This window comes from Molothrus aeneus, chromosome 1 (assembly GCF_037042795.1).
Source record: "Molothrus aeneus isolate 106 chromosome 1, BPBGC_Maene_1.0, whole genome shotgun sequence".
NCBI classification, from domain to species: Eukaryota; Metazoa; Chordata; class Aves; order Passeriformes; family Icteridae; genus Molothrus; species Molothrus aeneus.
The window spans coordinates 55485487-55511736 of record NC_089646.1 but is presented as its reverse complement, the minus strand read 5'-3'; the positions used below and the strand labels follow the sequence as shown (position 1 = coordinate 55511736).

The 26250-nt window shown below is 37.8% G+C and overlaps 1 protein-coding gene across 3 annotated transcripts in view; it reads left to right on the top strand.

Annotated features, from left to right (window-relative positions):
- Window positions 1–24600, top strand: part of SLC12A7 (solute carrier family 12 member 7) — a 79593-nt gene extending 54993 nt beyond the window's left edge. For 2 of the 3 annotated variants that reach the window (XM_066557472.1, XM_066557491.1), the window contains exons 17-25: window positions 850–1018; window positions 3637–3832; window positions 8636–8805; window positions 8957–9088; window positions 11260–11367; window positions 17201–17317; window positions 19473–19654; window positions 23058–23191; window positions 23644–24600. In XM_066557472.1, coding sequence (XP_066413569.1) covers window positions 850–1018; window positions 3637–3832; window positions 8636–8805; window positions 8957–9088; window positions 11260–11367; window positions 17201–17317; window positions 19473–19654; window positions 23058–23191; window positions 23644–23735 — 1300 coding nt within the window. In that variant the 3' untranslated portion in view covers window positions 23736–24600. The remainder of the gene's footprint in view (window positions 1–849; window positions 1019–3636; window positions 3833–8635; window positions 8806–8956; window positions 9089–11259; window positions 11368–17200; window positions 17318–19472; window positions 19655–23057; window positions 23192–23643) is intronic. The other variant, XM_066557481.1, reaches the window with a different exon arrangement.
- The last annotated feature ends 1650 nt before the right edge of the window (window positions 24601–26250 follow it).

Genomic DNA, 26250 nt, shown 5'->3' with positions numbered 1-26250 from the left:
TGCCTAGTACAGGCAAATTCAGAGCAGTGATACAAGACTGGGAAGCTGCTTTCATAAAAAGGGCCTGTGGTTCCCAGGAGATAGTAATCCAGCAGTGTGTCTTGGCAATGGCATGCTGGACAGGAGGACAAATAGTACATTGAAAAGTAAATCTATTGGGGGATATTTATTTTTATTTAGTACTTATTAGAATACATTTAGAATATTTCTTCCATGTTTATGTACCATGATGTAGGAATGACAAACTCGAGTAGATACGACTGCAGATGATGGTTGGAGCACAGGGGCATCTCTCCTGTGGGGAGGGACTGAGGGGCTATGCCTATTCAGCTTGGAGGAGGCTGAAGAGGTTAAAGTTATAACTAACTTATTAAACATACAAAACCTAAAAGAAGGTTACTAAGAAGATGGAGTCAGATTTCTTACAGCAGATTAGAGTTGGAGAATAAGAGAACATGATAAAATAATTAAGCACTGAAGAGGTGACCCAGAGGTTTGTTTCTAGAGGTTTTCCATATCTAACTGAATGAAGCAGTAAACAATGTTCAGTGTTTAGTCATTTCAAGCAGCAGGTTGCACCAAATGACATTGGAAGAGTGATTTTATAATTTTCTAGGGGAAACTGGTCTTTAAGGGAACTTTTCAAAATGACATTGTGATGGTTTATGTATTCCGTACCTGAACTGTTGTTTGTAATTGCAAATAATGGCTTACCTACTTAAGGAGTTGGCTGCTTTCCATTGAATTAAGCAATTAATCTGCATTTTATTAATTCTTAATTTTAATTTTCCAGTTCTTCCTAATGAATGTGTGTGTGTGCACTAAACTTCTTTTCCCTTTGTTTGGCAGACCTCAACTTTTGGTCTTGTTAAACTTGGATAATGAGCAGTTAGTCAAACACCCTAGATTGCTTTCTTTTACCTCTCAGTTGAAGGCTGGTAAAGGACTGACTATTGTGGGTTCTGTGCTTCAGGGAATCTACTTAGACAAATGTACAGAAACTCACAAAGCTGAAGAGGTATGTAAAAGAGAGCTTGCAAATACTTGTAATTTACATTAGTATTTAAATGTTGAATCTGGATAGATTATATATTTAATGAGAACAGACTGTTGTGAAATGGTGAATAAGACATCTATTTTTGCTTTCAGCATAATCAGTGATTATATAAAAAGAATGGATTGGTATATGTAGCAAAATGTTCTATAAAATTTTCTAATAGGATGAGGCAACACTGATACTTCCTAGCTTTTTCTTAAATATTGAGAGTCCCGGGATTACAATCAAATTACATTAAAAAAAAAATTTAACACCCCCCTCCAAAAAAAAACAAACCCCCCCCCCAAAAAACCCCAAAAACAACAACAAAAAAACAACCAAAACCCAGCAAGCTTTAACAAATTACCTTATAAAGAAAACAGCATATATTTAACAAAATATTTAACTAACAAATGCAAATGTATGACATAATATCATCCTCATTATGTGATTTTCTACATCCTTCTAGAAATACATATGAGAATCAGGATTAGGAGTACTCTTTACCAGAAAACTGTGAACAGGATCCTTCTTGCGATCCTTTATTTTATTTTTCTATTTATACCATATCTCCAGAAAAAGTAGGCTAGGTAGGAAAAATAGTAAGTTGTTATATAATTTAAAATTATATCCAACTATACCTACAAACACAAGTAAATTTAGTTTCAATTCAATTTCTTTAATAATAATAGTTGTGTTTACTTGCCTATGCAAACTCTCCTCCTCCTATCTTTATAGAGCGGGGAAACATTTGGAGAAACTATCATGTTTCCTGTACTTTTTTGAAATGTCCAAAAGCAGGTTTTGATTGCCATTATATCTTCCATATTGGTTGATTTCTGCAGTGTTGCTCAAAAGCGTACCAGTTGATATGCCTACTATTTTGGTCCAAATAGCCTTCAAAGCTGTGTAAAAACCCATGTGATTTTTTCAAACCTGGTATCTCTTAAATAGATGAGCATTTAAAATCTTGTAATGGACTAGCTAACATAGCTAACTGTCCATTTTCTCACAGTTTTCTTTCTCTTCCTCTTGCTATTCAGGCCTATCCATAGTGGTTTTTAAAATAAGAAAGTATAAAGATAGATTACCTATTTGATATCACATGAAAAGGTTCTAAGAGAACAATTAACTTGAAAACAAGTTGAAAAGTCCAACCATGCTATATTGTGGAAGTAGTTGTTACTAAGCTGTTGCTATCAACATGTATGAGTAGAAAACAAGATGAAGAATACAAAATTAGGCCTTTGAAATAAAACAGAAAAAACCTTTAAACAGAAACTGTTTACCTACAAGAATTTGAAATATTATTTGTAGATAGCCTAACTTAACTGTTTTTATGAGAGATGGAAAATTAATGAGATTAGGCCTCATCCATGAGTTTAACCCATGGATGAAGCCTAATCCATGGGTTTTCTGGAAAGTCAGACCTGATGTTAAGATTTAGGAAACTATTGCTTTTAAATTGGAAATGAAGATGAATTGTAAAAGTTTCAGCATCTGGAGGCCTCATTGGTTCTGGAGAAATTAAACTAGAAAGTGTTTCTAGGAGACCTGTAGAAAATAAAGATTTTCTTCTGTCTGTCATTTAAAAAAAAACCCATCTATTTAAACTGATAAACCCTCACAGATATTATTTGTACAGACATACTTGTTATCTTTGCTAGCAAATTCTCTGAAGACTTTTTTCTCTGTTACATGGAGTTTCTGATGTGAAGCTACACTGAGACAGTGCCTGGCACTCTGTGATTTAATCTGTTCCTGACGATTTTTGACAAATTTTGTTTTTTTGTAAAATACAAAATATTTATGTACTAGTTCTTCCTTCTGAAACATGTTGATCTCCCCCACAAGTCACTGATGATGATGGGGGGTTTTAAAGTTATTTAATGTGAAAAAAACCAATAATAATTGCCAAAGCTCATGTTCCCTGGTCAAGCTTGATACCAGTTTGAATGCTTCTTTTAAACTACCTTGTTATGTGTCTTTATGTTTGTCAGTGTTTAAATGGAGGGAAGCTATTCTGAAATTAAAGGAGTGTGGGATACTTAATCTGGTCAGTTTATCTTGTCATTATTTGGACAGTGCTTCCAATTTTCTCCTGCACATCTGTTTTTCTATGTTGGAAGCTGATAAATACTTAGCCTCTTAATGTCAAAGGTATTTAAGAAACTTTGACAGCCTCTTCTTTTTAACTACTTGCATCGCACATCCAAACTCTTCCAATTCCATAAGAAATGACTGATCATTCCAACCATATGCTGCTTTGTCAGTCACTGGTTTGAATTTACCTGAAGTGGTGTTACTTCATTTATCTTCATCTATGTGTTTTTTTACTCATGTCTTGTTCATTCTTCTTTGGAAGTAAAAGGCTGAATAATTAAAATAATGAAAAAACTGTGTGGTGTCTTTTAGGGTGGTAGCAATTTGGGCTCTAGTTTTCATAGAATCATGTTCATTCTTTTGGAATTAGTAATTTCTTCATGTTGGTTATACATTGTTGATATAGTTTTGCTATTATTTAAGGCTGTTACTCCTTCTGGTGTTAATTATCAGTGTTGATGGTTTGTATTTCCCTATGTGTAATTTTCCTATTGCAGAATGTTAAGGCCTTAATGGGTGTAGAAAAGACTAAAGGATTTTGCCAGATTGTGGTATCTCCTAACTTCAGAGATGGAATATCCTATTTGATTCAGTCAGCTGGTCTAGGAGGGATGAAGCACAACACGGTCCTGATGGCATGGCCACAGTCGTGGAAGCAGGCAGAAAATCGTTTCTCATGGAAAAATTTTGTTGGTATGTGTTTACTGACTTTCTCATTTGCATTTGTAATTTGACTGTGTGACTAATGTATTTGCTGTGTGGAGGAAATGTGCTACTGAACATCTGGTGGACAATTGAATCTGTATCTGATTTAATCTGGAGTGGGTTTTCTCAGCCCTCTTCAACCACAGGTTTGCTTTTTCTTCTAAGCCGGTTGATCACTAAATTCAGTGTTATGGTTTAGCAATTTAGTGCTCCCAGTGAGACTTTCCAAATCACATTGCTGCTTGCTGTCCCCCTTTGTCTTTCCCCACCTCACTTGGGCTGGGTTGGAGAGAAAAATTGGAGGCACAAAAGGTAAGGACCACAGATTAAAATAAGAACAATTTACTGGAAACAGCAATGAAATAAGAAAATTAGCAGTAAGAGCAAGAGTGTTATTAACAGAAAGTATACAAAAAAGAGTGATTCTCATGCAAAAATGTTCACCATGGAGCTTGACCCAACCATAGCCATGCCACTCCAACCACTCCGTCTGGCTCAGAACTAGTGCTGATCAGCCATTCCTCCTTGGCTTTGAATCGGGCCCATGCTTATTCTACCAGAAGAAACCTCTTCACCTTGGAAGAGACTGCCTTAGCCCTGCCCCTGGCAATGACCTGAGGTGGTATAGAATAACCTCTGGGTCCTAGCCATGCCCCCTCCTGGCTGTTGCAAAAATTAACTGTGTCCTGGCCAGAAGCAAAACATTATCCACCCATTTTATACCATTTATGTCGTGCCCGGATTCTAATCCTTCCAACTTATATATATATATATGTACATGTACGTATGTATGTATATGAATGTGTGTGTGCGCATATATATGTATATATATACAAACAAATATCATTTCCACAGTCGATATCCATTCCTCCAAGATGTCTCTTGAGTCAATTTAGTCCATGACTGCAGGTTTTAAGTGTTTTCCAGAGCAGGAGGGCTGGTTGCAAGCTGCATCAGGAGCTCAAAACTGGTGCATCTGTCATAGTCCATGCTCGTTGTCCATGGTTAAGTCCACTTCTCCATCATAAGCCCATTGCTATGTTGCATCTCTTTTCCAGTGACCTAAGATATGATTGGCCCACTGAGCCAGAAATAATTCAGCCTATGTTGCCACCTAAGAGACTTCATTCTTGGCTGTCCAATGCACCTGTTCATTGTTGCAATGTACTTCAATAGCCTGACTTTTGGGTATGTGTGCATCTACATGATGCTTTTATAACCAACTTCTCTACCTAAGCAGCAATGTCTTGCCACAATTCAGCAGCCCAGGTGGCTTTACCTCTGTGCTGCCAATAGGTCTTTTTCAGTAGTTTTAGCCATCCCCACAGAGCATACATGAGTCAGTTACAGCTAGAGCATTGGCCATTTATTTTGCTCAGTGATACTTAAAGCCAGCTGGATGCCATTCAGCTCCGCAACCTGATTTGATCCACCTTGTCCCTCAATAGCTTCTGTGACTCACCACACAGGAGTCCATACAGCAGCCTTCCATTTTCCATGCATCCCTACAATATGAGAGGAACTATCAGTAAAAACAGCATAACACTTTTCTTTTTCAGGTAGCTGATTATATGGTGGGGCCTCCTCAGCATGTATCACCTTTTCCTCCTCTGATTTCAGTACAAAATTTTTACTTTTGATTTGGCTTGTCATGACTTCTAAGATGCCTGTGTAATTGGGGTTTCCTGTTCAAGCTCACTGTGTGATCAGCATGACCCATTTACTCCACATAACATCAGTGGCATGATGTGTGGAAGAGATTTTTCCTTTGAACATTCAGCCCAGCACTGGCAGTCGAATGCCAGGAGGAGCTGTGCTTTGGTGCTAATCACTTCTGAAGATGCTTGAACCTCTTTATAATATGCAGTTGTAATGCCAGTAGCCCTTTTTCAGTAGGGGTGTAACAGGCATCAGGTCCTTTGCATGCTAGATTCCTGAACCCTAGGAATCATTGTTGAGTCTCCCCAGGTACTGGGGGTTTTTGCCAGAAACTCCAGGAAGAAATAATCTTCCCAGCTGCAGCATAGAGCACATTTTTCACATCTTGTCCTGTCCTGACTTGCCAAGGGCTACTGCATGAACAGTCTTTTGTTTCATTTGTTCAAAAGCCTTTTGTTGTTCAGGACTGCACTTAAAATCATTCTTCTTCTGAATCATATAATAGAGAGAACTTATGATTTGACTGTGTTCTGGAATATGCATCTTCCAAAAACCCACACTGCCTAGGAAAGCCTGTGCTTCCTTCCTGCTGGTTGGTGAGAATGTAGCTGCTGTTTTGTTGACCCCATCCATGGCAATCTGATGATGTCCATGTTGCCATTTTATTCCTAAAATCTGAGTTTTCCGGGCAGGTCCCTTGATCTTACTTTACTTTACGGCAAAACTGGCCTCCAAGATGATTTGGGTTATCTTCTCCCCTTTCTCAAAAACGTCTGCTGTGTTGCACCACAAGATGATGTAATCAATGTATTCCAAGTGTTCTGGAGCTTCACCCTTTTCCAGTGCAACCTTGCTTTCTTATAGCAGCAACTCTGTTGCATGCTGGCAGAGCATGGGATAGCTCCTTTCTAACTTGCTTGAGCTTGATCTGCCTGCAGTCTTGGACTGCCAAGGCATAGGTCATTAGGGAGGGAAAAAGATGATCTTCATATTGTTGTAATCAGATATATGTCTGAAGCATTGTTTGTTCTCCTTTCATTGATATCAGTCCCAATGAGTTGGCACACAATGATGGCACACGCTGTACAAATTTCTCCCATGTGGATTGTGTACAATGGACCTCATCTGGATCTACAGAGGACTGTTTGTTATTTGAATCCCCATAGATTACCTTCAGCACAGCTAATTCTCTCATGTACTGGTTACCTTTCTCCATGGTGTTCCACCTGCATGGGTGCAGTACTAGGTCATCCTTGAGAAAATACCTTTCCTTCATGCTTGGCAGGACTTGACTCCAGAGGCTAAGAGTTTCTGTTTTCTTCCCAATCCCCTTGCCAATGCTGACATCCGAGGTCAGGGATCTCTTCACTACCATCTAGTTTCATATTACAGGCAGCAATATCCCAGCATCAGAGCAGCTAAGTCAATAGGGGCTCACCCGACTGGTGGCTGAAATTTTTTTTGCACATCTCACAGCTCACCTGGAGATAGGGGTTGAGTGATTATCTCTGGCCCTGTCTGTTCCTCGTGTTGTGAGATCTCTCCTTCCTTTTCATCCTTCACTAAGTGAACTACTTTTGGCTTTGATTTTTTTTCTATAAAGGAGTGACTGCTACTGGCACAGGTTGTTCCTCTGGTTCAGCTGCAGTTTGAGTGGCCACAGTGCCTGTCAGTCTGCTTTTCTCCTCTTCCCCCTGAGACTGCTGTCTAGTATTGTGGAGTGTCCAATAAATAGTAGCCAAGGCCCAGCATGTTGCAAAACTTCACACCTCTCTGGAATTGCCACAGCATTCTTCTGTCAAGTATTCTGTTACTTTACCATGGTCCTGTAGTTGTTCAGGAATGAAGTTCCAAACCACTGGAGCAGAATAATCCTTCAAAATCTGGCGCATTTTCTCCCACTTGCCTTGATACTCATGATTATACACCCTTCGGACAGATGTCTGAGCAAACTCCTAAGAAAACTCTGTCACTCTAAACATAGTGTAGACTGAGGAGACCTGACAGACTTAGCACAAAGAATATGATTTCCTTAACATCCAAATGGAATTCAGAATTCTCTGAATATAACAGGCTTAAGGAGGTACAAAAGGCCAGGAAAAGGGGATGAAAAGCTGGGGAAAATTATCCTCTCCCATTCCTGCCGCAGAGTATGTATGGTTAGTAAATATGCAAAGGTAGTACCTGAGGTAAGAGTAGGAGAGCAACAGTCAATATATATCCCAAATGATTGTCATTGTCTTTGATGTTACCATGTCATAAACTGACATCCCTCAGTATATCAGCAAAGAAATACCGATCCCTCTTCCTACTCTGAAAAATATAATGAGGAGCACATACAGGAATATATACAGGATTAGGTACCACTCCCACTTGAACAGACCAAGCAACATTGCGACCAGTGGCTCCATACCTAAACCAAAAAATGCCTAGATCAAATTTGTTTCCGACCTGCTCTGGGCAGTCTGTTGTTATCTCAACCCATTGTACCTCACCTCAGACACCAAATCAAGATTGTTGTGGCTTAGGAGTCATACTCCCTAATTTAGTGTTCTCACTGACGCACTCCAAATCATGCTGCTGCTCACTCACTTTTCCTTTTCCCCTGAGCCTGGTTTGAGAGGAAAATTAGAGGCACAAAAGGTAAAGATCACAGGTTGAGAACCATTTATTGGAAACAGCAACAATGTTAATAACAAAAAGAGAGAATGATGCATATGCAAAAATGCTCACCATGAAGCTCCATCTGATCGCAGCTCAACCTCTCCCTCTGTCTTAGAGGTTGTGCCACCCAACCACTCCCTCCAGCTCAGAATCAGCACCATGCTTATTGGACCAGAAGGAACCCCTTCTCTTTGGAAGATACTCCCCCCCGCTTTCAGCAACGACATTAAGTAGTGTAGAGTAACCTCTGGGTCCTAGCCACACCCCTCTTTGCTATTGCAACAATTAGCCTTGTCCCAGCTGCAACCAAGACACCCAGGATATTCCTCTTTCGCCAAGACACCTGGAATATTCCTCTTTTGCCTCAGCAGAATCTGGGAGGGTTTAATCTTTTGCATTTAAAACAAAAGCAAAATTTGTGTATGAAAGCTAGGAGTCCTTGATTAAATGTCTTGTTTTCCCTTACAGATACTGTACGAGAAACAACTTCAGCTCAACAAGCACTTTTGGTGGCTAAAAACATTGACTTATTTCCAACAAATCAAGAACGTTTTACTGAAGGAAATATAGATGTGTGGTGGATTGTTCATGATGGTGGTATGCTGATGTTGCTGCCTTTCCTCCTTCGACAGCACAAGGCAAGGACAACAGAAAATGGCTGGGATTTAATTTTCTAGCACTAAATGGTTCTAAGCATGTCTAATTAAATACTCCTTCACCTTGTTCAAATTATGCATAGTAATAGCAATCACAGTGTTACAAACTGTTATTTATGTATCTTTTTGGTAGGTTTGGAGAAAATGTAAAATGCGTATCTTCACCGTTGCTCAAATGGATGATAATAGCATTCAAATGAAGAAGGATCTTCAGATGTTCTTATACCACCTTAGACTAAATGCTCAAGTGGAAGTTGTTGAAATGGTTTGTAATTATATATTTTTAGGGTGCAACTGGGACTGAACTTGGGAAAACAGGTTTAGCTTTTTTCAAATAAAGAGCTATTAGCGCCAATATAGAAATTAAAAAATTGTAGTCCCATGAAAACCAAGAAGTTAAGCATCATTATCTTACCATGTTACAATACTGCTGTATGTGGTGGTGAGTTTAATGGGTTTTTCAAGTAGACTTTGAGATATTTTATGTGTTAATTCTTACTTTATTTATGACTACTAGTCCACACAGCTGGTTCATTCAGAAGGAAAAGCTTGAATTTTTAGCAAGCAGTGAAATGGAAGGCTAAATGTGCTTAATCTAATAAGCTAGGACATATGGTATGAGACAGGATGGACTTGTCTATGTCCCCAACTGCTGTTAAGAATACCTCTCTAGAATAAGGAATCCCTAGGCTCAAATGAGAGTTGTTCTTGGCATCTCCAACCTCAGCCAGTACTGAAAGCAGGACCTACAGTTTCACAAGTCAAGGTAGTAACAAAATGAATTTGGTAACTTTTTTCCTTTTTAAAATATGGGTCATAAACTGTTTAGGCGAAAGGACAAAAGCTATGTCTGTCTTGGCCCACTTTTTTTGGAAACTAAATATGTAATTTCCAGCACTAAAAGGCGACTAGCATAATGTTCAAAGTAAGACTCGTAGGAAAAAAAAAAACCAACCAAAACTTTTACTCATTCTGAAGTGAGATGAAAATGAGTAAACTGGTTGAAAACTTCTAACTTCTTACCACTCATTTATAGAATCACCAGAACTTATTAAAAAATCATGCTAATTAATCATAAAACTATTTTAAGAATTGTTTTAATTACTTAGGAAAAAAACTACTTGTGAAAAAATTGAGTGTTCTTTGCTTAGAGTACTAAATATGAAAGTCTCAAATGCTGTGGCATGTACAGTTGAAAGAACATAGAGTGTCATGAAATAGCTCAGCCTTGGTTGAATTTTGAGAAGAGGGCAATATAGAAAGTTGTGCTTGTTTAAACTGGGGTAGAATTAATTTTCTTCATGGTGGCTGGTATGGGGCTGTGTTTTGGGTATGTGCTGAGCACAGGATTGATAATATTGGGATGTTGTTGTTATTGTGAAGCAGAGCTTGCACAGAACCAAGATCTTTTCTGGTTTTTGTACTGCCAGGCCAGCAAGGAAGTTGGGGGAGTTTGGGAGGAGACACAGTTGGGACAGGTCCCAAACTGACCAAAGGGCTATTCCAGACCATATGATATCATGCTCAGGATATAAGTTGGGGAGAAGAGGGAAGAAGGGGGGAATGTTGGGAGCGATGCTGTTTGTCTTCTCAGGTAACTATTATGCATGATGGAGACCTGCCCATGGGAGGCAGTGAATTAATTCCTTGTTTTTCTTGCTTGAATGCACAATTTTTGCTTTTCCTAATTAACAGTCTTTATTTCAACCCATGAGTTCTCTAGCTTTTATCCTTCTGATTCTCTCCCAAATCCACTTGTGGGGGAGTTAGAGTCTGCATGGGCCTTGGTTGCTGGCTGGGATTAAACAACTACAGAAATACAATTTATTCTTTTCTTCTGTGGGTAATATTTAATTCTGAGAATCTTCCAGAGGATAAGAGATATGTTACAAGTCAGTGACAATACAGGTGACTGGTATAGATTTTTATCTTGTATTTTAGTTTTCAGCCAATATGACAATGTATGCCAGAATTTCTTGCTATGGCAAGAAATGGCTTTGTTTATGAACATTTCTCTCTGATCAAAGCATAATGTGTTATTTGTGCCTAACAGTTAGTTACAGTTTTTAAAGAAACAAGTGTCCACACATGCTCAGGTGGCAGCAATGCATACCCAGTTTAAGTAAGTGCTTTCAACTCTCATTTCTGCAGCCTAGTTGGAACAGAATAGTTAGTGGAAAGTCTGTTCCAAGTACCTAAAATTTAGATAAAATCACAATAATATTGTTACAGTAGGATAGTTCACTGTATGAAATTGCTGTTTGAAGAGTAAGCTTTAAGAATGAGGACAGAAGTGATTGATCAATTATATGCTTAGGATTACTCTAATGAATACATCCACCAAATGAATACAGGTATGAGAGATACACTATCTAAATGTTGTCCTTGTAAGAAGTACTTTTCTTCTGGTGTTACTAATTCCAATTTCTTTTGCAGTTTGAAAACGATATTTCTGCGTTCACATATGAGAAGACACTTATGATGGAACAGCGATCTCAGATGCTAAAACAGATGCAGCTATCAAAGAATGAAAGAGAAAGGGAGGTAGGATCTTCAACTTGACAGGATGTTCTGTGAAAAATCTCAAAGTATGATCTAATGGCTGTAGCTTCTAATCAGTTTCTAGCTAGTCAAAAACTTTCATAACTACATTTCTCTACAACCAGTTTTACTTGCAAGATTAAAGTTATGTGGGGGGAAAAAATTATTTAAACAGATTTTAAGAGTTTTCCTGTTTTTGTTGAGTGCAAGTGTTGATTAGCAAAACATTTGAGCATCAGTGTGGAATACATTAAAAGCCTTTCCAAACTTGACATCAGTAGCTAAGATTCATGATTATGCAACTGGACTGATTATCTTTGATTGTGATTTGGTTTTAGGATCATACAATCATTTACATTGAAAAAGACCTTTACGTCAAGTCTGACCACTAACCTAACGCTGCCAAATCCACAACTAAACCATGTCCCTCTTGTTTAAATACCTCCAGGGACTCAACTTCAGCCACCTCCCTGGACAGCCCATTCAAACGCTTGATAATCCTATCCATGAAGAAATTTTTCCTAATGTCCAATCTAAACGTCCTCTGGTACTACTTAAGGCTATTTCCTCTTGTCACTTGTTACTGGGGAAAAGAGACCAATCCCCACCTCACTACAACTGTCTTCCATGTAGTTGAATAGAGTGAGAGAGTCCTTCCTGAGCCTCCTTTTCTCCATTCTAGAGAACCCTACCTCCTTCAGCCACTCATCATATGACTTACAAATACACCATATTACACAATATAATAGACATTTGTTCAAATCGCACTATGTTTTAGTTTCTGCATTAGTTTGCATGTTTTATGAATTAACTCCTTTTATTTTTTGGAACCAAAATTAGCCCAACAAACTATAATCCTCTAATATGAAGATGGAAATGCTGGTTTTGTTGCTCCCCTATCCTTACTATTTTGTATATTGTACCAACAAGCTTCATTCAGCTGTAATTTTATGAATATTTGTAACTTACAAGTCATTTCCTTTTGGTTTGTGCTTCTACCCCCTCATCTATTCTGCTAACTCTTCAGTATTATCAAGACTTTTTAGTGATGTAGAAGATAGTGAATGCTCTGGCTTTGCCATCACATAAATGATTTCCATCCCATAGCAAACGAGAACTCTACTGTCTTTAATTGCTCAATTGTATAACAGCTAGATTTTTTTTCTTATGGCTTGTCTTTTGTGGTGTTAATCATACAAGTCCGAGCAGTTTGGGGTTTTTATGGTTTTTTCCTTTTATTTGTCCTCTTCTCTCTATTAATTTTTCCATCTCACATGATTTTTTAAAGGTTCCTAAAGATGCCTGCTATTGTTACAGTTTATTGCTGTAAAACATCTTTCTTATCCATGTCATGGTAGTTTTCTTTCAATTTGAGCCTGCCTAACATCCTTCCAGTAAAAAACCCAAACTTTTCTGTACAACTTATTCAGCCTTATTGTTTCTTTTCTAAACAGTAGTATTTTTCCAGTGGAGTTTGAGTAGTTTATCTGTTGTAGATTTTGAAGGATTTAACTTCCACATGATTAGTGGAAGCTATTGCTCTGTAGTCTATAGCACATAAATTGCAGAGAGATGAAAGAATTTCTTCTCAGCTCTGAGCTGGTGGGAATCTGAACTATACTTCAGAATATTGTTTGTTTGGAAGTTTTTATTTCTTTCTATTCCCTCCATATAATTTTCTTTATTACTCACTTTTATCTGAACTTTACTATCACCATTATAGCATCAGTTTCTTCCTTCTTATCAGGCAGGGTAAAATCTGAACATTCAAAACACCACTGAATTTATTTCAGGGTCTGAAGTAAAACCCTTGGTAATTCCAGGAACCTCTATACTTACTGCCTTGTCCAAAAATAAAAGTCATATCCATTGATTGTTTCTGATTAGAATATCTAAATCTACCTTGTTATTTTGTATTTTCATAAGAAAATTTGATTTATTGAAGTGACCGCCAGAACCCAGGCTAACTCTTAGAACTCCGGTGCAACGCCAGGAGTGGGGAACTGCCTCGGTATGGAGATTTACCAGAGGCAGAACCTTTAGAGCCACTTGCTCTAAGATGCCAGACACAAGCCATGACAGGGACCAGGCAGAGGAGAAAGGAGAAGGCTCCACAAGGAACAGTTTATTCCAGATGAAAAGAGCAGGACAAAAAGCCTCCACTTCTATTGTGCAAGGGGTTTTGTTCAGATGCAAGTCAGGAGGTGGATACAAACAGCTAACCAATAGGGAATACTCAGGGGAGGAATGAGGGGATTACATCAAGTGTCTGGGGCCAACTGGGGTAGGAGGGTGGAGAGGATGGGTCACATGGGCCAATGGGGCTTCCAGTAGTAGGGGAATTCCAAAGGGGTGTTGCAGACAGGGATTGGCCCGAGGTTTAAGTGGCAGAGAAGGTTTGGGAATCAAGGGCTGGGATGCCTTGACAGGCAGGGAAAGAGCTGGAACAAGGGGCAGGGAATGGCACGAGGGACAGCTTTGAGGGAGGGTAAAACCAGGGGTAAACCAGCTTGGGGAGAACATGGGGGTACAACAGAATGAACCACTTAACAAGGAATCAATAAAATAAATTTGAACCACAACAGTTTATTTATGTCTTCACTTCTTCTGGAGCTACAAGATTAGTATATGCACTCAGAGTGCCTGGCCCATTCTTACCCTAATCATTTTTTTTTTAATTAGCTGAGCCATTCTTTTCAATTTTTTGCTGATGTCCAAAACATTTCTTTTATTAGTATCACTAGTTCAAATTAGCATTGCTTTTCATTTAAATATCTGTCTCCAGGCCTTCAAATATAACCTGATATTCCAGTTTTGAAAAGTGAGTGTAGGTTGGTTTCCTGTTACCACCAAGATTAGTACTTTAACCTCACTTTTGTGCTTGCATGCCTTCAAATGAGGCTCAGACCTTCCCGAAGTGGAGACTATGGTTTTGTACAGTGTTTATTTGCTGTTTTAGTCATAAGCATGCTTTTACCCCTGAGCAATCACCCTCATCCTCCCTTCTCCTGTCACTTTTTAAAAACAGAATTGATTTGATCTTGCCTCTGGGTTTTCTTGTAGAACTGGGGATTGAGCACTCATCAGATTTTTGTTTACTTTTTTTGAAAACTTGCTCAATTTGTTTCTATTTGGATATAAATATAATAAGTGCCTGCAAAGCATAACATAGGCAACTTAGGTATAACTGGTAAATATCTATTTATTTGACTTAGTCAATAGTGCTACAAAGGGGAAGGAAAATGTAGAGCCTCATTCCCTTTCTTGCTTCCATTTTTGGTGGTTGTTGGCTTCTTTCTCTGGTTAATTCTCACTAAGGACTCTTGGGCAAAGCAGTGTTAATTGGACCTGTGAGAAGGTAATAATACTTTGCACCAACAAATTGTCTTGGGTTGTGCTGTTAGGTAAGATTGGCAGAAATTTGGGTGCATGCAGGTGAGTGATGCACGGACAGATGACTATTCAACTAATTAAAGTTGAAAAGAAGGGTATTTATTGCAGCACACTGGACACATGTGGAATCATTTCCAAATACATGTGCAAGGAGTTGCAGATTCCTGCTCTCTGTTTTGATCTGCTGGTCATGGTCCAAGCCTTTCCTAACTATTTGATTATTCTTAAGGCAAGGTATTTCTATGGTCTCTGCTCCTTCACAAATGCTACATCTATCCCTGTCACTCCTAGCTTCTCTTTCCTAATGTATTTGCTACTTTTTAACTAAGGTACTCGATTCTTGCCACCTATATTACTAACTTAGCTTCTTAACTAATTTTAAAATCTTAACTAAAATATGCAGTCTTCTACTATTCCAGATATATACCCAGCTCACCCCTCAACTCATCTACAGTATTGAATTATCCTAAATACATTTCCAGCTGACCCCTTGACTGATTACTGTTTCACTGTTTGTGAATAATTGGATTTTTAGGTTTTTAGGTTTTTACAGTTGAAAAGCAGCTTTCTCATATGCTTTTAGTTTTTTCATGCTTTTGACTGTAATTGAGTGAAAAATTTCACCTGAATATATACATATATGAAAGGATGTGGCCCTCAAAAACAAGTGAATATTTGAGCTTCCCATAGAGATGGAAGGACTCAATTGGCTTCCTGTTTTCACAAATGTCTGTAAAGGGACTTCATAACTAACTGCTAAAGATTTAAAAATGTTATCCAGGAGGAGGCAATCAGAGAACTTCTGAGACACTTGGATATTCATAAATCCATGGGACCAGATGGGATCCATCCTAGGGTGATGAGGGAGCTGGCAGATGAGCTTGCAAAGCCACTCTCCATCATTTACCAGCAGTCCTGGCTCACTGGCAAGATTCCAGATTACTGGAAGCTGGCCAGTGTGACTCCCATTCATTAAAAGGGTGGAAAGGAGGAGCCTGTTAATTATAGGCTGGTTAGCCTGACCTCAGTACCCGGCAAGGTTATAGAACAGTTTATACTGAGTCTCATCACACTGAACTTACAGCATGGCCAGGGTATCAGACCCAGCCAGCATGGGTTTAGGAGGGGTAGGTCAGTTTGACCAACCTGATCTCCTTTTATGATCAAGTGACCCACCTGGTGGATGCAGGAAAGGCTGTTGATGTTGTGTAGCTGGATTTCAGCAAGGCCTTTGACACTGTCTCCCACAGCATATTCCCGGAAAAGCTGGCAGCCCACAGCTTGGACAGGAGCACTCTTTGCTGGGTTACGCATGGATGGCTGGATGGCTGGGCCCAGAGGGGTGGTGAATGGTGCTGCATCCAACTGGTGACCAGTCACTAGTGGTGCCCCTTGAGGGTCTGTGCTGGGACCAGTTCTGTTCAATATCTTTATTGATGACACGGATGAGGAGATTGAGTCTTCCATTGGTAAATTTGCGGACGACACTAAGCTAGGATCATGTGTTGGTCTGTTGGAAGGTAGGAGGGCTCTGCAGAGACTTGGGATGGTTGAATGGATGGGCAAAGTCCAATAGGATGAAGTTTATTAAATCCAAGTGCTGAGTCCTGCATTTTGGCCCCTGTTAATAACTCCCTGCCATCTTGTAGGCTGGGGATGGTGTGGCTAGACAGTGCCCAGGTGAAAAGGGACTTTGGGGTACTGGTCAACAGCCGGCTGAACATGAGCCAGCAGTATGCCCTGGTGGCCAAGAAGGCCAGCAGCATCCTGGCCTGTATCAGGAATAGTGTGGCCAGCAGGACCAGGGAGGTCATTTTTCCCCTGTACTTGGCACTAGTGAAGCCACATCTTGAGTACTATGCCCAGTTCTGGGCCCTCAGTTAAGGAAGAACATTGAGATGCTTGAGCGCATCCAGAGGAGGGCAACGAGGCTGGTGAGGGGCTTGGAACACAAGCCCTATGAGGAACAACTGAGGGAGCTGGAGTTGTTTAGCCTGGAGAAAAGGAGACTCAGAGGTAACCTTACCACTCTCAACTTCCTGAAAGGTGGTTGTAGTCAGGCGGGGGTTGGTAACTTTCACCAGGCAGCAACTGGTGGACACTGGTGGACAGAACAAGAGGACACAGTCTCAAGCTGCATTAAGGGAAATAGAGGTTAGATATTAGGAAAAAGTTTTTCATGGGAAGAGTGATAAAGTTCTGGAATGGTCTGCCCTCATAGGTGGTGGAGTCACCATCCCTGGATGTGTTTAAAAAAAGGCTGGATATGGCACTTGATGCCATGGTTTAGTTGAGGTCTCTTCCAACCTAGTCATTCTGTGAATTTTGTGAAAAAGAGCCTTTTGAGCTGATACCACATTTCATCTATTAAAATGAAGAATAATATGATATCTGTTTTTTTCTGTAGACTTTTTTTTTGTCATTGGTAACCTTTTTGTCCCAGATTCAGAGCATCACAGATGAGTCTCGAGGCTCAATTAGAAGAAATAGCTACTCCAGTCCATTGTCCATTGTCCAAGATGCTCAGGCGCTGCTGACTAATGATTATCAAGAGGAAGAGGTAGCTCGACATAGTGCTGGCTATGACTAGACATATTTTCCATTGCAAGACTTCAAGTACCACTATTGCAAATTGAACTACACATTAACTACAATTTTCTCTAAATTAATTATGTTACCTTGTATTTCTTGTCTTTAGATGATGCTTCTCTGACAGGAGCTATATTCTCTTTCTCACACTTATTTTCCATAAAAGAAACACATTTCTGTGACTGCCTGTTTTCTTAAGAGCCAGAAGCAGGGTATTACATTAATAAACATATTTAGTGCTTTCATTGACTTCCTTTATAGTTCCTCTATTGAAGTACTGAAGATTCTCGGAGACTGTACTGATATACTACATCTTTTAAGGAACGCAAGCCATTTTTATTTGCAAGCTATTATTAACCCATATATGTCATTACTGTGTTCTGTGGGGTGACATTGAAAGGAAATTAAATGGTGTAATCAATGAGTTTGGTGTGCACTTGAAGTGTTGCTCATGTGTAAAATGTGTAGCCTAGTTTGTAGAAGTGCTGTATAACTTTGTATTTCCCTTTCATCATGGAGTGAGAGAACAAGCTGTTGTGTTTCACTAATTGAATTTAGTACCAAAATAGCACTAACAAGAATGTGCTTTTGTTGTGTTTGCATTTTTATAAACATGTATTATAGGTCCAGAATTTCTCTTGGTCTCATGGTCTTTCTAAAAATGGCAAATTTTCTTCCATTGAAGCATAGTTGTACTGAACTCATCTTACAGTTGTTCCTTTGAAATTTTAGTACATTGGATACTGCTGCATGGTATTTACAATATTGGCATGTATTTGTTAGCTTTTTTGATTCTCATGATAAAACTGTATTCACAGTAACTTCTGATTTGTGGTCTTGACTCATCATTTAATCATCTGTGAATGTAGGAAGACCATCATACTAAGAGATATTTATGTGAACCTCACAACTGAACTCCAGAATTTGGGAATCCTGAAGGATAGGGATAGGAAATAATTTAGGGAATATACTGAAGCTCAAAGGCATTTAAAACCACCTGCAATTATAGTTTGTGAACCACTAGAGGAATTGCTTCTCTGAGAATGAAAGTAAAATTCTCATCTCCTTGGATTTTATTTATGGTTTTTATTGACCTGCATGAAATTCTTAATTACCAGGTATGTGGAAGAACCATGACTATGTCTAACATGTGAATAATTAGATTCCCAAATGGAACAGGAGCTTCAACTCCTGTTTTAATGATGATTTAACAAGTCTCTGAATAGCTTTCAGAACTGTTAAATATCTTAAACAAAAAGCAAACAAACAAACAATCACAGGATAAATACCACGTCCAAAATAGAAAATTTCAAAGCACAAAAAGAATCCTGTCCCCAATTACCAATTCACTTATAATTTTTAGAGTCTAAGGTACTGTATTTGTGTTGTATTTGATGGAAACAGAGAAGCCTATGGACAAAGTATTATGAGGGAAGTAAGTAAATAATGTTTTAGATATTTAATCTTCTTTTCCTCCAAAGAAGCAAGGAGAGTGGAAAATAGAAAACACAATATTCTTCCCACATGCATATGTGCTTTTTTTGTTCTTGAAATTGATTAGAGTTTTTACTGTTAAAAGGGAAGAGAAGACCCCTTCATGGCTAGATTGGTTAGATTTGTTATGTAAAATGCTCTTGTAGGCATAAATCATCTAAATTTATAACTAGACTTCAAATCAGCCAGTCCCATACTGGCATCAGAGATTCATAGTTGTAGTTCAGCTAAAGGCATGTGAAATGGACAACGTTTTCAACAGTATCTGAGAAAACAATGTAACTTGTGAACAATTATAATACTGGCTTTAAAGTTTTTCATTGGCAAAACACCTTGATGTTAATAAAGTACTCTCTGGTGGAATTCAACCTCACTTTAGTTCATTACAAAAGTAACATTCCACATAAGATATAGTCGTGCAAATATAAATAAAATATGAACATTTTTACAAGCAATTTCACTTCATGCTGAAGTCACAATAGTCTCATATTTGTTCACAAAGTAAAGGTGCCTTTTTCTTCAGCTTCTTTGGTTCTACCGCTGTGAAACTCCTTTTCAAAACTGTAATAACATGTAATTTACAAATGCTGATTTTGGCTGAATTTTGGGGCAATTATTTGTTTTGTGGCCAGGCTCAGCTGATCCATGATAAAAACACTGCCCCACGGTCTGCTCCAGCAGTTGAAGCAAGTGTAGCTGTTGCTGTGCCAGAGAAAGTGCAAATGACCTGGACTAAAGAAAAGTTTGTAGCAGAAAAGCATAAAAACAAGGATTCCAATGTGTCTGGCTTTAAAGATATTTTCAACATGAAGCCGTGAGTATGCATATGGTATTTGAAGCTTTTTATTTCATTATGTGTATTTTACTGGGGGGGGGGGGGGTGCTTCTAGTTTGTTGTTGTATCTGGGTTTTGCTTTTTAAGAGATTCTGCTTTATTTAAAATTGGATACAAAAATGAGCTTTCCATGAACTTAAATGGCATCCTTATAAAAATAACATAGACTTGGGCGGAATGACTGTAAAGAGTCATTCTCAAGAATGTTGTGAGTGAAGTTTAAATATGACAGCCTTTAAGCTGTTAACTCAACTTCTGGATTGTACCAGAAAGCATATGTGTTAAAAAGCTTAATTATAACTTTTTATTTCTTCCTGTGGGTGAAAAATTAGTGTATATGTCCCTGTATTTTTATTTTGTTTGGTATTAGAGGGAATTCCAAAGAGGCAGATAGCCTTTCAAGACATTTAGCTTGTGTTTTTGATTTTAGGTGCATGATTTTGGGCATGGGGGGTGTTTTCTTGGGAAGAGATGGGAGTGGGATGGGTTTGTTTGTTTGTTTGTTTGTTTGTTTGTTTGTTTGTTTTAATGGACATTCAGCCCTCATCCTGTAAATTAAAGAAATAGAAAACTTTTGTAAATATAAGTGTATTGCTATATTAAGTATTTCCTGTTTAAATATTCTTTTATGTCTTTTTCTTAAATAGATAAGAGCTACTCCCTGTGTCAAACCAATGTAGTACACACAAAAACAATGACAGAGGGAAATCAGCTTGTTTGTTTCCGCACATGCATCTTTTCTTAGTTCTGCAAGAAAACTGCACTTAGAAACATAGCTTAAATTATATTCTGCACATGACCAAACCAAAACTGTGGATGTCAAGGGAAATCTTAATATCTAAATGAAACACATCTTAAATCTACGACTTGTAGGCAATGCAGTTAGACAGCGTATTTAAAATTAATACCTTAAAGTCCTAAGTCCTGAGTCTTGGATTTGCTTTGAGCTCTTTAGAAACAGCTTGCCTTCTGCACATTCCAAAAATTATTGTGCTCATGCTCTCTAAAGCATTGTCCTAGGCAGCATTATACTCTAATTATTAGGGGTTTTTAAAATTTATATCTTTGAAACATTTCCTATTACTACTTTAGAATTGTGCAAAACACTGATTTCAGATATTATTATTTTAAGATTACTATATATAGTTGGTCAGAAATTACAGTTCAAACTCGGTGTGCCTGTACAGTATATTAATATTGTTGACTTTTAAATGGCAATAATAATAATAATAATAATAATAATAATAATAATAATAATAATAATAATAATAATAATAATAATAATAATAATAATAATAATAATAATAACATTGTTGACTTTACCTGATGGCATAATTTTTTTTTCAATGCATTTGCTTCCCTTTCACATAGAGAATGGGAAAATCTGTAAGTCTAAATTTCACTTCACCTAAACAACATAGGCTGGGTTCTCTGGTACTTGTGATCTTGTACATTTTGTGCATGCTTCTAAATTGTAATTTGCAATGCATGTATTTTTTTGTTCCTTGTTTAATACACTCCGATTTAGCACGTCACTGAAAAAATATCATTGTGACTTTTTAATATTCTCTTAAATATGATCAACTTTCTATTCAAGGTAAGTCACAAAACCTGTGTTATAGTTTCTGTAAGAATATAAAGCTTGACAGTACTTCTCTGCACCAGCTTAATATTTAGTGTTTTAATTAACTACATTAAAAATGATTTTTTTTCTGGAAAAATAAGCTCCCATTGTTCTATAACTACTTGGACAGTAGGGAATATTTGTTCACAAAGGGAACTTTCATGTTTCATCAAAAGTCAGTTCTTGCCTGCCTTCTACCAACCCATGCATGTGTAGAAATAACATAAGTTTAGACATACTTTGGGTATGACAGCACACAAAAATGGAATACTATATCTCTTGATATAGTATATCACTTGACTGCTATGCTTTTTTTCAGAGTTCAGAATTTTCTAAATTTTATCTGCTTAACAAATTGAGCTTCTTATAAAAATTTTGGAAGTTTATTTTGTCTACTGTGTATGATTTCAGTTCTACCAGTGCTTGAAGGATAAGTGATGTTAGCCTCAGTTCACATTTTACACACCCATGAGCCTTTATTTCAGTGCTGAATTTTTGCCCACTCTGTCACAAAGTTACACCCTGCTTTTTATTTTTAGTTTAACAATGTTTCAGTTTCAATATTTATGCTTCTCAGTTAGACAATCTTGCCTCTCTTCATAGTTCTTTTTAGTCTTCTCAAAATGCAATTCTGCTTCCAAAAAATGGAACTTCAAGCTTTCCTTTGTTCCATATATAGTTTTTGTACAATTGGTTCTTAGAATAGCTGGCCACCATGATAGAAAATCCCCCGGGAGAGACTGATAAACTCAGTTTTAGAAATATCATTCTCTTATAGCGGGGAAGATAGGAGGTAGCAGAGTATGAGGAATCAATTTAATTGATAGGGCTGGTTTCCATTGGCCACAAAATTTCAGGCCAAATTAATTTAAACTATTTATTTGGGGGAAAAAACCAAACATACAAACCCTACTTTTAGGCAGCAGATTTTGTAGATAAATGGACTAAGGTAGAGTTTGAATATTTTTGTCACACTGTAGCATATTACTCATTTCCAACCTTGGTTAACTCTATACACAGCTGTTTCTCAGGAACTGTAAGGAAACTGTTCTTTTGTTCTGAAAAACCACTGAACCATACAAAAAGATACTAAAATAAGGACATTTTAAAAACCCTGTCAGTTTTTTCTTCTTGTGCACAGACCTAAACCAATTATATTTGTAGGTGAAACAAGGAAAATATTAGGTAATGTTGATAGTGTAAAGGGATAAGCTCAATTTCATTTCACTGCTTACTGCCATACAGTTACAACATAAGAAGTTATCAATTTTTTCAAAATTCTATGGTGTTTCTGAATTTTCTTCACCAGCTGGTAGAATTTAGTAATGTTTCCAAAGGAGCATGAGTAAAATCTTTTACTGTACAACATAAATATTGTGATCTTTCCATTGCATTCCTGTAATTTCATTGTTTGGAAATTCTTGTATAAATCCAGTTACTTTTTTATGTAAGTCAATAAACAAGATTCTTAGTGGTTCTTGTCTGACCTGTAATATGTATTGAAACCATTTTGAATTCATCTTAGTAAAAGATAATTGACAACTGGAAGATTTGTGCATTTTGACAATTTACTTGGAACTGCTTGAATTTCAGAGTTAAACATTCTTGTCAAAAGGATTGCATTTTATTTATTTTGAATATGTACATATACCAGTATCCATGAAAATACCTTGTTTTACATACTTATAATTTCAAATAAATATTGTATGATTCAATTACTTGTTATAACAATACTTAAAATGTTTCTTTGCATGCTAGGAATCAGTCAAATGTGAGAAGAATGCACACTGCTGTGAAGCTCAATGGAGTAGTGCTTAATAAATCACAGCATGCTCAGCTAGTCCTCCTGAATATGCCTGGACCTCCTAAAAACAGAAAAGGGGATGAAAACTGTATCCTCCACTGTATTGATTCCATATTTCTTGAAATTGAGAATTTCTTTTTGTGATTCTGCCATCACATGTTGGGATAACCATTACTAAGTAGGGTAAGCATAAGTCTGCCTATAAGAAAATGACATAAAGAGAGTTAAAAAACAAAAGATAGAAAATCTTGATTGGGGGGTGGTTTATTGATATAAAGGATTTCCTTAACTTTGAAATAATTTTAAAATTTCCTATTCTTGTCTTTTTTTGTAGATAAGTAGGGCAAAACTAGGAATGTGCCCCAAGTTAGGCTTAACTTCCACTTGAATAACCAGGTAACAGGACAGTAAAGGGTGACACAGAAATACTCTGATGAAATTGTTGAACTTTATTTTTTCATTATATGTCAGACTTTTTGAGAGGTTACCAGGTATTTTATTTCTCTTCTGAGTAAATTCCTTGACCAAATGATATTTCAGACATGGAATTTCTGGAAGTTCTGACAGAAGGTCTAGATAGAGTTCTCCTAGTCCGAGGCAGTGGACGTGAAGTGATCACCATTTATTCTTAATCTGTTTGCATGTGTTTTTCAAACACAACAGACCCCCCACCATAGGAAAACAAAGTTTTTGCCATGATTTGAGCAGCTCTGTTGTCTTCTAGTGCATTGAAAATTAGCTTCAAGCTGAATCTTCTGATGATACGTTTTTTTTTTTTTCCTAGGAAGATATTCTATTTAAATAGCATTTTAAGCAAATTTATGTAGAAAATTAATAAATGGTGAATTAATAAATGGTGAATGGCTTAGGATATTTATATGTAGCCTATTCTGACACTTCTTAAGCTGTGGTAAAACAAAAAAAAATTGCAATCGTGTTTTTGAAGATATAGAAATGTCAGTGATTTTTGATTATTTTAATCTTTGCTCTGCATCTAAATAAAAGGGAAGGGTTTTAGAAAAGGTTGTCTTTTTTTCTTACCAAAATGCTGCTATGTTGCTTCTTTTGGAATTAGTTGTGGTTCAGGAGCCTTCCTTCAGAGGTATACAGCCAGTCAAATTTGTTTATGAAGTGCATTAAGTGTTTCCCAGAAGTTCATTATTTGCCATACCTGTTAAAAATAACATTTCTGTATTTAAAATACTTAGGTAGCTGAAACCTCCAGATGATAGTAAACAGATAAGCTGTGTGAGTTCTTTTCTATGAGGTACTGGCAGTTACCATTATTTTGCATGCAATAATGAAACGTGAGAGCATCCAACTTACAGGAAAGCTATGGTGCAGGAACTCCACCTGATTCCAAATATAATTCAACAGTTGATAAACCACCACAAGGTGGTTAATGAAATGCAGTCTCTTGTTTTCAAATATTTATATTTTGAAAATGTTGTATGTATGTGCTGCTGTTTGAAATAAAATCTGCTTTTCTGAACTGAACGAGCTCCTAAATGTTTTTCATTTGAAATTATTGAGTAGTTTAGTTTAGGTGCTCAATAGAAACCTTTTGCTCCTGTTACAATTCTGTTCCTTTTTAGGCAGTCTTTTTTGTAAATGTTGTTTAAGACCTAAAGTGTATCAGAAGATTGTTCTGCTCTAAAAAGAGTATGTCTGTTTAAACATATAAGCCACTATTTTATCTATTTTATTTTTTCTTTTTTTAAATTCCTTTATAATACAATCAAGATGTCTGTTGCTCAGACTAGAACAAGAGTGATGCAGTGCCCAAGTCCCTGGCTGGGCTCGAGGCCAGTGTTTTTATCATAACACTCAGGTGATGTAAGACAAAGCCTGTCCCTGTAGTTTGATGCACAGGAACAGAGGGAACAAAAAGGTAATCAGGCGGCCCAGTGAACTCCTGATGAGTCAAAAGCACTGCTGGGATACTTCAAAAGGCAATTGGAAAGGCATGCTGCACACCAGAATGTCCCCACATACCACTTGGTGTGACTGCAGCTCTATGCCTTTGGTTAGGAATAGGTTTATGCATAGGCACTCAGAGGTACCTTCAGGGCACACCAAAAACACTCCTTGGTCTTTTAGGTACAATGAAAACACATGGAGGTCCTGTGGACAGATCAGGAGACATGTGAAGGTTCTAGATTTGCACAATATGTCAGTTGAATTAAAAAACATTCTCAGGCCAGTGAGGAGAAGAAAAACTGTAGCAGATGCCCCTACTGCACTCCAGATGGCTCTAAGCTTTTCATGAGACATATTAAAAGGCACTCCTTGGGCTGTGGTGCAGGGCCATCAGCAGGCATTTATAGAACTGGTATGTGGGGTTGTGGGTCGGAGACAGAAACATGACACAACACCAGTGGGTCATCAGCAAACAGCAATGAGTTTAATATGTCTGCCCCTTTAATAGGGACTTGGGATTTCCCAGGCTCAGATAGTTGATTGGATGACCTCTCTCTGCCCGGTTCTGGCCAGTGGTGTATCAGCATCTAAGCTAGAATAGGGTTGGCTGGGATCTTTGCTTGGGTTTGAATCCAACCTATCTGTGCCTTATCCAGGGACTTGTTTTCTTCTAGGTTAGTTGAGTTTAGGGGGCAGCTTCAGATCAGCTGCAATGTGACAACAGATGACTGCAGATAGCTTGTAGTAAAAGGAATTATAAAAATTTAGTTTAGAGAAAGGCTTTCAGAGGCATCTGGGACCTACCAAAAGCTCTGTGAGTTCCCTTAGATGCAAGGCAAGACTGACAGAGGTTTCTGTGGGCATACCAGAAGGCATTTGAGAAGCTTGTGGAAGTGGTAGAGAACAAACCTTCAAGCTGGAAAGTACAAAACATTAACTTAGACAGGAAGCTTTTGAAGATTGAACTTCAGAGGAAGATGGGCTTCTGAGACTCTTATATGGGCTTGTGTGTTACAGGGACCACCCGTGCTGTGATGGAGGAGGACATGCAAACACTTACATGCTGACTTCATTTTTTTGAGATTTGCTTGTAGGCTCACAGTATTAAGAATTACAGGCTATGAGTTATCAAACACTATGATTTAAAGTGGTGGATAGGTGGGATAGTCACATGCAAGACTAGTCAGGGCAAAATGCCATTGAGGCCTTTTTTCTGGTGGTAGTTTG